General features: G+C 40.0%; 1 protein-coding gene across 1 annotated transcript in view; it reads left to right on the plus strand.

Annotated features, from left to right (window-relative positions):
* The first annotated feature begins 5842 nt into the window (after positions 1-5842).
* The window catches only part of LOC104538853 (mineralocorticoid receptor-like), a 36907-nt gene continuing 30171 nt past the window's right edge, over positions 5843-12578 (plus strand). Inside the window, exons 1-2 of the mRNA XM_010182209.1 lie at positions 5843-6176; positions 6594-6738. Of these exons, the coding sequence (XP_010180511.1) occupies positions 5873-6176; positions 6594-6738 (449 nt within the window). The 5' untranslated portion in view covers positions 5843-5872. The remainder of the gene's footprint in view (positions 6177-6593; positions 6739-12578) is intronic.

The raw sequence follows: 12578 nt of genomic DNA on the forward strand, positions 1-12578 counted from the left end.
AGTAAACTTCATCAGGGAGCTCCTGATCCCAGCCTCCAGATCACTAACGAAGATATTAAATAGTGTTGGACCCAATATTGATCCCTGAGGGACCCCACTTGTGACTGGTTGCCAGCTAGAGAATGAACCATTTCACACCCTCTGGGAACAGCCCATCAGTCAGCTCCCCACCCACTGCTCAGACCACTTATCTACGTTTTAGTTTGTTATTTTTTCAAGGAGGAGGCTGTGGGAGACCATGTCAAAAGCCTTGGAGAAGTCCAGGTAGACAATGTCCACCGCTCGCCCCACATCAACCGAATGGGTCACTCCATCATAGAAAGCGATCAGATTTGTTAAGCGTGATCTTCTCCTGGTGAATCCATGTTGGATTTTTCCAATCACGTGTCCCAGTTTACTGGTCATATTACTTAAGAGGATTTGCTCCATAATTTTCCCAGGGATCAACATGAGGCTAATGGGCCTGTAATTACCTGGGTCCTCCTTGGAACCCTTCTTGTATATAGGGGTAACATTGGCCTTCTTCCAGTCTTTGGGCACATCTCCCGATCTCCATAACTTCTCAAAGATTATGGAGAGTGGCCTTGCAATGACATCAGCCAGCTCTCTTAGCACCCTCGGGTGGATGGCATCTGGGCCCATCTATTTGTATGGATCAAGCTCCTGTGATAGTTGACACACGAGCTCTTCCTTCACTGACAGCAGGTCTGTGTCTGCTTCAATGTGGATAGTTATTTCCATGGCCTAGGACCCAACACCATTGGTAAAGACAGAGGTGAAGAAGATGTTGAGGACCTCTGCCTTTTTAGCGTTACTGGTGACTAGTTCACCTCTCCTGTTCAGTAGTGGGCCAATACTCTCCTTCTGTTTCTGCTTACTGTTACAATATCTGAAGAGTCCTTTCTTTAAGTTTCTGACATGTCTGGCATATTTCAGTTCAAGCTGAGCTTTTGCTTTCCTAACTTCATCTCTGCATGACCTGGCAATGCCTTTGTAACTTTCAACAGGTGATGTTCCACTTTTCCATCTCTGGTACATTTCCCTTTTCATTCTGAGCAGGCTCAGAAGGTTGCAGTTAAGCCAAGGACATCTCTTGCTCCACCTGCTTCTCTTGCCTATAGAGGGGATGAACTGGTTTTGTGCATCTAGGAGAGTGTTCTTTAAAAGCTCCCAGGTCTCACTGGCTCCTTTATCCTCCATAGAAGCTTCCCATGGGATCCCTTCCAACTGAGCCCTAAGCAAGCCGAAGTTTGCTTTCCTGAAGTCTAAACCTTTGTCTTGGAACTAACCTTCAGCGTGCTCAGCAGTATCCCAAATTGCATGATACTGTGCTCACTGCAGCCAAGGCTGTGCCTAACTGAGATATTACAAATCAAGTTTTCTTGGTTGGTAAGCAGCAATTCCAGCAGTGTCTCGTTGCAAATTTGCCTCCTCATTGGCAAATCTATCATTTGTATGAGGAAGGAGTCCTCTAAGCATTCCAGGAACTTGAGGGATGACTGGTGAACTGCTCTGTTGTTTTTCCAGCAGATATCTGGGTAGATAAAGTAGTTGTTTGCAAGCTTTTCTTTGAACATTTGGCTGCATGCTTGTTCATGTGAAATCCAGGTAAACTTTGCCTATTGCTTCCAAGAGAACAGAGACTGTTATTCGTTGTCAGACTTGTAGCTTATTTATTTCTCTGTTACAATGTAATTTATTGCTAGAGCTACAGAGGAGGCCTGTTGGATGTGCCTTTTTAAATTCCAATTTAAGTGACTTTTCAGATGCTTCACCTTATTTCATTATTTTATCGCAGTGTACAAGACCTTCTAAAATACTTATTCAACAAAAGTTGTGTCAGATATTTGAGATGTTAACCTCAGGTGTACCTGCAGCGTGTCTTTTACTATTGCTTGTTTTTTGTCAAGTATTACTCTATCTCAGATGATTTAAAAAATAGAAGGATTATAATATGATATCCTGGCTGCAGTAACACTGAACAGGAGGGGCAAGAAGTCCTGCAGTTCATGATAATATGCAGTCATTGGCTGTGCAGCCATTTGGATGAAAGTCTTGTCCTAACCCAAAATAGGCTTCAGACTTCAGCTTTGCCGTATGAAGTACCCCATGCATGCCCCACCCTCTGGTCCGCGTGGAGAGCCTGTGACTTCTTGAACATTCCTGATGAGTGTGGCTTTTACCTGCCGATTCAGCTCTGTCAATTTTATAGTTGGTATTGCACTTGTGAGCAAATGTGAAAAACAGCTTCAAAAGACTGACTTGGAGTACTCACTGCTCAGAGTTTGTATTTAATCTTTAGTTGTTAGTTTCTGTGGGAGTTACCAAACCAGTTGAGCTACAGTATTGGCACATAGCCAAGTGAAAAATACAGTTTTCTTCACTGTAAACATGACTGTCAGGCAGTAATGTTTTTCTCAGCTTCATTTTAAAGGCATTATAATGGAATAAAATGAAAGTAAAACATGTTTTTATGCCAGTATTATACATGGAAGAATCTTATTTCTTTTTTTCTTTTAATGAAAAACTCTTAGACAGTAGAACATACAAAATTATATCTTAATAAATATAAAATCAGTTATTTGTTGTGTTGCTAGATACTTGATGAAGTTGGTACACCAATACATTTCTTATTCTAATGTAGTTATGATGAGAATTCTTTTTTTTTTGCCTCTGCAAACGTGAAAGATATCTAAAGTTCTTTATTTTTAGTCCCGTTTAGATAACAATAAAAATAGTGCCTGATAAAACTTATCAAATAATAATGGCAAACACTAATCCACTCCTTCAGGCTTATTTTTAAACTCTCTTTTCAGTGGCTAATAGCTTTGTTAACTTGTCATCGGGTATTCTGCTGAAATTGGCCATCTTTGCTTTGCTTTGGAGATCTATTTTGTTGAAAAATGTGTAAATTCAGCTTTGCTTTTCTAAGTTAAATACAAACTATATTTAATGCTTCCAGTGATTTCACCAGGATGTCATCGTGTCAGTGCAATTGCACCAAATGGGGAACAACAGCATTTTCACTTACTTAACAGCATTAAATATATCAGAGTTGTCTGATTTGCCTGTTGACTCACTCCGTTTTATTTTGCAGACAGAGGAGAAAGCTTGTTTAACAAAATGTGTGATCAGCTGCTGCTCTGTAAAATGGCTTTTTGGGTACTAGGAACAGAAACTGCATCTTGAAGAGTGGATGTCAGCATCCATGTAACTTGATGCACCAGAGGATGAAAAATCCTTCAGTTGTGCTTCATTGTTTGAATGAGCTTTTTTAAGACTTTTATGATAGAAAAGTAAGAAATAGGACTGGAAGGTACTTTTATAAGAGTCTTTTTGTCTGTCTCTTGAGACAGAATCAGCTGCAGTGAAACCGTTCCTGACAGATACTTTTCTTGCTTCTTCCTTATAACCTCAAATGATAGCAATTCCTGGGATTCCCTGTGTAATTTGTGCTAATGTTTCAGATAATAAGGAAGTTTTACTAAGTATATGTGGACAGTTGAACAACAGAATTTTAATCTAAATTTTATTAGGACTGACACAGTCTTATTTGCATATCTAATCCTTTTATGAAAAAATTCAACCCACTGCACTTGATCTGGATGTTTGCAGTCATAGAGAAATTAAGAAATTGTTGAAAGCAGATATACTTGCCATAGGTAAGTTAATGAAACAGCGTCCAGCTCTATGAAGGAAAAGTGATGAAAGTTACTCAAAGATCTGTTCTTTATACACAAAGTTCTCTGTAGATCTCCTGAGTGTTGCTGAAATCAGCCAGGAAGATCCTTTTTCCACTGTGTGATGGAGTTGATGCCAAATGGATTTTCAGGTTTTGCACTTCTCAGTGCAATACATAGTGCAGTAGGAATTAATTTTATTCAGTTTTTGAAGATGGTAGGCAAGGAGCAGCTGTTTGACTGGGCACCTTCAAGATCTTGTGTATGAGCGGTAACATTGCTGTTTGCTGTAGCAGTGTCCCATGTTTACCCTAAGAAATAAGCTTTTCTTTTGGATCTTGGGATGAGCCAGCTCCTCAAGAGTTCAAGGTACCATCCCAGCAAGGAAGTGTTGAAAACAACAGGCTATTGTTGTGCTTGGGCGTGCATTGTCCTGGACTCTGGGCATCTGTATCCTGCTTTGCAGGCGCTACGAGCTCCGTTGCAGCTGCTGGCTCTGGGCAGGCAGCCCCAGTTTCAAGGAAACAGTAAAACACTAATGGCTGCTGTTGCCAGCAGTGGTCTCAGGGCAACGGCAACTCTGCTGTTGAGGAGGGTTTTCTTAAAATGCGCATTTTAAGGATTTTGTAGAAGAGTAATGAAGGCATTCTGTGGCTCTTTAGGAGGAGTTTTCTTCACTGTAATAACAGGACTAGGAAAAAGCACGTAGAGCAAGCTTTGAAAACTTCCCAGGAGGCAGTGGCGTGGCATGCTGAGCTGGAGTGGACCTCAACATTTCTATAACAGAGAAGTGAGGAGAGGTGAGATGAAGATTGGCCAGAAAGGATCCTGAAAGTGCAGAAAAGGCATGGTATCTGAGGAAAGATACAGAGGGGAATTGATGATGGGAAAAAACTCGAGACTTGGGACAGGGCATGGACTAAGATGGGTGTTTGCAGTAGTGGTCTAAGTAGGAGAGAAATAGACTTATATATACTGATGTCAGTAAAAGGCATGTTGCAATACTCGAGACAGGAAGATAAAAGTCCAGACAAGAGTTTTAGCTGTGTACAGATAGACAAGAAAGACTGTATTTGAGAAAAGTTACTCTGAAAGAGATGCAAACATCTACATTTAGTGCATTATTTATTGATTTTAGAGATTATTTTTAATTACGTTATCCTATTGTGAAAAGAGGAGTGATGGGCTTTTGGCTTGGGTTCTTTGGGTGTTTGGTTTTTTTTAAACTTCATTGTCTTGCTTTTTATTTGCCATTCTTTTCTCATGCTGCAAGATCATTTTGCTGGGGCATGAGCAGGGCTTTCTGCCTGCTGACGTATCTGTGCTTCACGTGGCAAAGTTGGGAAGGCAACACACAGAGCAACAGCTGGCATCTCTGCAAAGAGCTGAAGCACACTAGTGTTGCTGTCTACTAAGAATACTTGGTAAAGAAAAGTAGGAAGGGTAGCATTAAAGAAAGAAAGAAAAGGGGGGGAAAAAAGGGAGGACAAATCATTAGAGAAATGTTGATAGCAGTGAGAAGGACGTTACGCAAGGCTCAATGTTTTTTCTTTAACTGAGTAAATATTTTTAGCGTTATTTCAGAACCACTCAAGAGAAGGGGACTGAAGCTGTTATGGAAGTGTCAAAGCAGCAAAAGCAAAAGGGTTTGACTAGCTTATGCTGTTCAGAATGGATTGACTGCATTTCAAGTTGAAGTGCAGCCAGGGTGGGCACTAGGACTCAAAAGCTGAGGAAGGCTCTGGGTCGGCTAATTTTTGGCATTGCTGGGGAGACTCCTTTTGATTATCAATTGCAATGGAGAACGTGAATTGTAGGTTGTGATTCATTTAAGCTACAAAGGAAATAAACTTCTGAAATTTTTAATCTGTACCAACCACAGTAGCTAGGATGGTTTTATGCATGTCTGTACGGAGACAAATACTGGACATTCTGTCACTTCTGAAAACATAACAGTAAAGGAGCTTATGTGTCCTTTGGTCCTTCTTCCAGTCTAACGATGCTGCACGGAGTGAGGGATTTCTTGAGGTTCTGGTGATTTCTGCTTCTGTTTCACTTGACAACTTTGAGAAGATACTTCTACGTTCATTGTATGTAAAGCCAGGGTTACGCCGGCTTTCCGTACTAACTTGAGTCTTGTGCTTCTTATCTTCACAGCCCGTAAGTCCAAAAAGTTGGGGAAATTGAAAGGGATGCATGAGGAGCAGCCACAGCAGCGGCAGCAGCCACCACCCCAGAGCCCTGAGGAAGGGACGACGTACATCGCACCCGTGACTGAGCCCTCTGTAAACACAGCACTTGTTCCCCATATGTCTGCTATCTCACCAGCACTTACTCCCTCTCCTGTTAAGATCCTTGAAAGCATTGAACCGGAGATTGTGTACGCAGGATACGACAGCTCAAAGCCAGACACAGCAGAGTACCTGCTTTCCACCTTAAACCGCCTGGCAGGCAAGCAGATGATTCAGGTGGTGAAGTGGGCAAAAATACTTCCAGGTAGGACCACAAGGCATTTGGTGAAATTTCTGTTCAGTCTTTCTTTTAGCTTAATGAACTATGTGCCTGACAAATTGCATCTTTAATCTGTGGGCCGTGTTGAAAACCCTCACAGGAGGGTGTGAAATGAACATCTGAGAGAAGATTGTTGGGTTTTTGATTTATGTAATGTTTCTTTCTTATGTCTGTGATGGATATTTTAAAAGCTTTCATTTTGAATAATAGCCTCTTAAGAAGAAAACATGTTTTGTCACTGGAGTGAAAAATTATGACTTTGTTTTTTCAGAATTATTCTTTGTGGGAGTGTTGCTCTTGTTTGTTAATACTAGAAAAATAATGTGATGTATTCAGCACTGGTTTGCCCAACCCTTGTAAAGCACAATATAATTCATGGATATTTTCTGGTTTGATCTCTAGGATTTAGAAACTTGCCTCTCGAGGACCAAATTACTTTAATTCAGTATTCATGGATGTGTCTGTCATCATTTGCCTTGAGTTGGAGATCATACAAGCATACAAACAGCCAGTTCCTCTATTTTGCTCCAGACCTCATCTTCGATGAGTAAGTATTCCTTAACGGTCTTTTTCAGTGCAAGCTGGAAGGATGACTCTGTCTTTATTTGGTTTTAGGCATAGTTGAAGTTTAAGGATATTTTAGCTAACTCCATCCTAAAAAGTAGCTTATTTTTTTTTTCAGTGATTCTGTCTTCAGTTGGCGAAGCTTTGATACTGCCATCCACTTTTTCTTATGTATGTGGATGTGTTCTCAAGCTAGGACCACCCTGCTGGCTTGAAATATTACTGATATATGACCAAGATTTATAGAAAAAAACCCTTTCTATTGGTATCTACTGGAGCTTGGAAAAATATCTAACTTCTAGGAAATGTGAATGTTTAAATTGCCAGTTATTTTCAGAGCAGTTATATAATGATGCTTTTGTTAACAATGTACAGCTGTTCAATATGTTTTCTCGACAGTCTTAATTACCCTTCTTTGCAATCATAAAAAAAGCCAAAAATGTTTTTTCAGTAAGGAAACATAACTTTTATGATGCATTCAGACAAAAAGAAGGCTGAACCAAGGAACCATTCCTTCTGAGTTTGTGTGTTCCTTCATATTTTAAGTTTGTGGTTTTAGTGCTTTGCTTTTGATGAGTGTAATTTAATTTCTGTTCCATTCGCCTAGTGTTTATTCCAAGACAGTAAAGTAAGAATTTAAGTGAATACACAGGTGGTCAAACTGGGGTCATGTCTTATACTCATCCCAGTAGGTTTCTGGTTTTTTTTCTAGAGGTAAAAATGAAACATCATCAATATGGTATGGGTGCTCTTAAAGGAAAAAAAAAAACCAAACCAAACCACCAAAACAGGAAAAGAATGAACAAAAAATAACTTGCTGCTCAATCTCCTGAAATGTTCTGAAATGTTTTTCTTGGAGAAGATACTTTGCTGCTGTCCATCCTAATAGTCTTTCTTTGATTTAGGAATTCCTAAATAATTAATGCATATGAGATCTGATCCCAAAGAAGTGAGCAATATCAGAGGAGGATCCTTTTGTTTGAGGTTTTTTTGTAAGAGTAGAAACTGGTGATTCACTGCATGTGGTTGAAACTGTACTGTCAGCCATTTCCCTTGTTGAAAGCACCTCCACTGTGACTTGGACATTAGAGAATCTTCAAAGAAAAAGTATTTGTAGCTAAAGCTGGGTGACAATGTGAACTTTGAAGAGTTTAGTTCTCCTAGGGAAACGTGGACTAAATGTTCAAACACAGAGGCAGGTTTCCCTCATCTGAAGAAAGTCAGTTGGGAAGTCAAAATTTATTGGACGGGGAAATCAATCCCACTTGCAAATAAAAGTATATGTGCATTGGTAGCACTCTTGATACTGCAGCTAGAAGTGGCTTCCAGAAATCGAGATCAATTCTGATTTTTATGTTGCAAGCCTTGAAGGTAGGTGCCTGCAGAATTATACTAGGGTTAAACTTAGGATCCAGTCAGGAAAAGGACTGCAACCTCATGGAATGCAAAATAAAGATATTCCAAAACAGTTATGTATGAAAGATAGTGATCTGGTCTCCTACATATTTAACAATATGCTCATTGCAGAGCTAGCAGAAGGCATGTGTTTCAAAAGAGAAGGAAAATAAATTACCAAGAGCTGTGTCGACCTGAGATGTGGGACAGGGGCTTTGGAAGTATTTAATCAATGCAAGCAATATCCTTGGAGGTAAAAGGGTAGGAGTTCAGGGCTTATTCCAGATCGATAATGGACACATTACTGGGATGAGAAAGTTTTTCTCATTTTGCTCTTTTTTCATACTCTATAGGGATTGTGGGAGACGTTTGTTTCAAGTTTCTTGCATTTCTGCTCAGGGCAGTAGTTATGAGACTGATTCTGGAGTCTGAGTTCTGGGCTCCTCGGCACAGGAATATCATTGAGAAATTGCAGAGAGCTTTGTGGAGGTTGGCCAAGGTGGCTGGGGGCTGGCTAGGTCAGCGAGGGAGACGGGCTTGTGCAGCCAGGAGAAGACAATACTGGGCCCAGTGGGGATTTAGTTGCAGCCTTTAGCTTCCTGGCAAGTTCTTGTAGAAAAGATGAAGTCAGACTCTTCTTGGAGGTGCCCAGTGGAAGGACAAGAGGCTGTGATCACGAGTCTAGCATAACAAACTGCCTTCTGGGCAGTAGGAGAAGAAATTCATAATGAGACAGTGAAATAGCAAAGGAGATGCCCAAAGAGAGACTCTGGAGTCTCCGACTTTGAAGGTGTCCAGGCTTTGACTGGGCAAAGCTCTGAGCAGACTGCTCCAACTTTAGCCCTGCTGTGAGCAGGGATTTGGACTTGAGACCTGCAGAGGTACCTCCCAGTCTAAATTATTTTGTGATTCCAAGTTCAAGAGATGTAGCAATTTTCTCAATTTCAAGATAAGGTCAGACATGAATTACTGGAATTGCACAAGTTGGCCAATACAGTTTTGTGTAGAAAGCATACAGATAAGCACAAAACATAATACATATTCCTGTTTGTGAAAATATACTGATTTGAAGCTTTGCTCTGGGATTTCTGAAGGTTGGTCTTTCCTTCACTTTTTGAGTACCGTGAACTTGGAAATGCGGTGTTGTAGGTACAAGCATGGGCCTTCATTTCTGTTCTATGAGGTTTACCAGACCTCGCTGAGGTTCATTTGGTGCAACTTTTTGAGTGTTTTACTGCCCTTGGCATTTTAGGGCATGTATTAGTTGATACAGAATGAAAGGGAGATGCTTTAAAACTAGTTTTGCTTCTGCTGTTATGAAATTATGTTCCCGTTATCACCTGGCCAAGATTTTCTTGGTATTTCTTCATATTGTGTCTGGATAGGTCATTTCCTGTCTCTATGCAAGAAGTAATTAGGAGGGTCTCTTGCCAGTAGCATGGCACTTTGTGCCCCAGAGGGTTCAGCATTTTCTTCAATGAACAGTTAAAAAAGAGTGAAAGTAGAGTTTGACATTAGCAGAATTATGTTGCTTTGTTTTACATTAAATTAGTTTTCCGTTTACTCTTAACTACTGTGATTAAAAGGAAGTCGTAATGTTTCTGGAAGGCCATGATATGTGATCTTGTTTTCTTTCTTATTTTGATGGCCTATAAACAAGACCAATAACAAATGAGGATCTTAATTGTTAATATCAGTTAAATATACCTTTGATTGTAGAAATACAGTGCAAAATGCCTCCCTAGTAGTATGTGGTTTGATTTCCTTTTAAGCTTATGAAAGACTGGAAATATTTTTCCACCTTCATTTAGTCATGTTGCATACCTAATTAAGAGTACTGTTTGTCTTTATGGAACATGTGTATATTCCATTGCTTTAATTGGGCTTAAGGAAATGTGAAGATGTGAATTGAGGGATAAGAAAATGGCCACTCAGCCTGTTACAGAAATGCCTAAAAACAGCCTAAACCAGACCAATGTGTTTTATAGTGTGTGTAAGTTACAGTATGCATTTTGGTTTAATCAATTTCTTTTGTAGCATCGTAGTTGTAATCAGAACTAATATTCTCTATATATAGCTTTAGTTTTAATTCATAGTAAATCTTTAAAAGACTGTCATATATGTGACACCACATAATTCCTGTAACAGGTAAACACTCTTAAAGTACAATTGTTGCATATATAATAAGAGTCGAATTATGTTGCAATAATGTTCTTAAGGCCGCAAGCTCAAATTTGAGAAATTTCTAAATTCCAATATTAAGGTTGCCTGTGCAATAATAGTTTGAGCTCTTCGTGTTTGTGCTTTAAAGGCTGCATCCATCACCAAACCTCTAAGTTATGCTACCCCATAGTATTTTCCCATGCGCCTCCTTCCTTTTTGTATTGATCAGGTTGCATGAGTTATAGGGATGATACAGGATTATGTAGCAAGAGACCGTCGGATTTTTGCTTCATTTGTTGCAGACGAGAAAGCCTTACCTTAAACGGATCTAGGGATTTGGTAGAACAGAGAGATATTAATGGGGAAGATTTCCTTAAGACATGGCAAAAGACATCCCTGATTCAAGACCTAAGCTCTGAGGCATTTCAGATTCTTACTGCAAAGTAACAAAAATCCCACAGAAAAAAAGGGCTGTTGTTAATATTTAACTCAAGGGAAGGAGAAAATTTCTCTCAAGACTTAACCAAAGACTTCAGCTAAAATTTTCTAATCTAATTCAACCTGAGGCAAGCATATGCATGAACAATTTAAGTCCAGAGCATTAAATTGGTAAAATTATACACAAATGAAAGCAGGAAACCAAGTGGTCCTTCTTGAAATGGGTGCAAGAACAAAGCAAGGGATGTAGCAAAATACAGTGTTTTTTAATGCTATCTTATTTTCAGGGATGCTCTCTGAAGGTATGCAAAATGAACCGTTTGCTACAAGAAACAGCCTAAAACTTGATTTTTAAGTCACTGTCCCAGAAGGTAGGGAAGTTAGTTTCAAATTGCCTTGGTCTATCCTTTACAGGATAAATAATTGAACTAATTGCTGAAATTACTTTCTCTGACTGTGTCCTTTTGAATGAAAAGTGCCTGATGTTTTTGAAGAGAGGTTTAGGTCCTAGAAGAAATCTGATCTGAATCTTTCAGCAGTAGGAGTTTGTGTTTGGAGTGCAGAATTCAGATTCCTTTAATCCCAGAGGAAAGTAAGGGATGCTCCTTGTTGCCGAAGTTTCTGTGACGGGCTCGGGCAGTTGCTTTCCCACTGGTTAGTGGTGGCAGCTTCCCAGGTATCTGCTTCCACCCATACATTAAGACAGGGCATCGGCTGGCAACCTTTCAGAGGCTCAGGAAGGGATAAAAACCATTTACGGGTGCAGCGCTGCCAACAGAAACCTGGCAGGAGCCAAAACATGGCACGACAGGGATCCTTGTTCCCCCAGCATGGGAAGCCAGCGGGAGCAGTGGGATGTGGGGATGTGAGCTGCCTTCAGGGCCATGGCTTGTGCTCCCATCACACACATTCCTCCCAGCTGGAGGCCAGAAACTGCATCCCTCATGGCAAGCCGCCCTGCTTATCCACCCCTTCCCCTGAGGATGGAAGATGGTGGCTTTTCATCTCTTCATAGGGCAAAAGCTAGGCTGATAGCATTGCTGACAAATATAGAAAATCAGACCGTGCATCCTCTTTGGCACAAGTTGGTTTCTGCTGGCGTAAACAAACCAGAGGGCCAGCCTGATGCTGGAGTTCCCTACAGGTCTTGATTTTTTCTTTTTATTTTAGGATTTACATGGTCTCTTTATAGACTTCTGAATCCTTGGGGACTTCTGAAGAAGAGACTCAAATTCCAAAATTGTTTGCTATTTTCAGGAAATTTACCCAAATAATCTTATTTACTATTCCAGCCTTATCTATCTGTAAAACAGCAATGGTGTGGAATACTGAAAGAGTTCAGTAATATTGAGACACCGTATTGAGACACTTGAGTGCATTAAAGGACAGCATCAATATTTCAGTAGTATTCTGTAAATGCATGGAATGACTAATGTGCTCTGTGTTTTTCTTGCTCCTTTGATTTTTTCTTGATTTGTCATCTGCAACTTCAAGAGTAAATCATAGGTGTGTAAGTGTGCGGGTTCTGAATTTCCTGGCTGTTGTACTTTCTTCTAACTGTTATTGGATTTTTACAGAGGTTTTTACCCTGTTCAAGGACATGAGAGTTTGCCTGTTAAAAACAGCACCATGCATTGCACAAGGTACTGAGAATTATTAAAGTGAAATTGAAAAACCAAGTCTAAAAACTGGAGACAGTTTTCACAAGCATTTAGATCAGCAATGTCTTTTTTCCGTATCTGAAATTATTGTATTAAGTCATATATTATGTCATTTGCAGCTCAATCCTTACCATAAAAATATTTCTGTAGAGGCTGCAGTTTATTG

Source organism: Mesitornis unicolor, unplaced genomic scaffold (assembly GCF_000695765.1).
Source record: "Mesitornis unicolor isolate BGI_N332 unplaced genomic scaffold, ASM69576v1 scaffold1394, whole genome shotgun sequence".
In the NCBI taxonomy this organism is placed as follows: Eukaryota; Metazoa; Chordata; class Aves; order Mesitornithiformes; family Mesitornithidae; genus Mesitornis; species Mesitornis unicolor.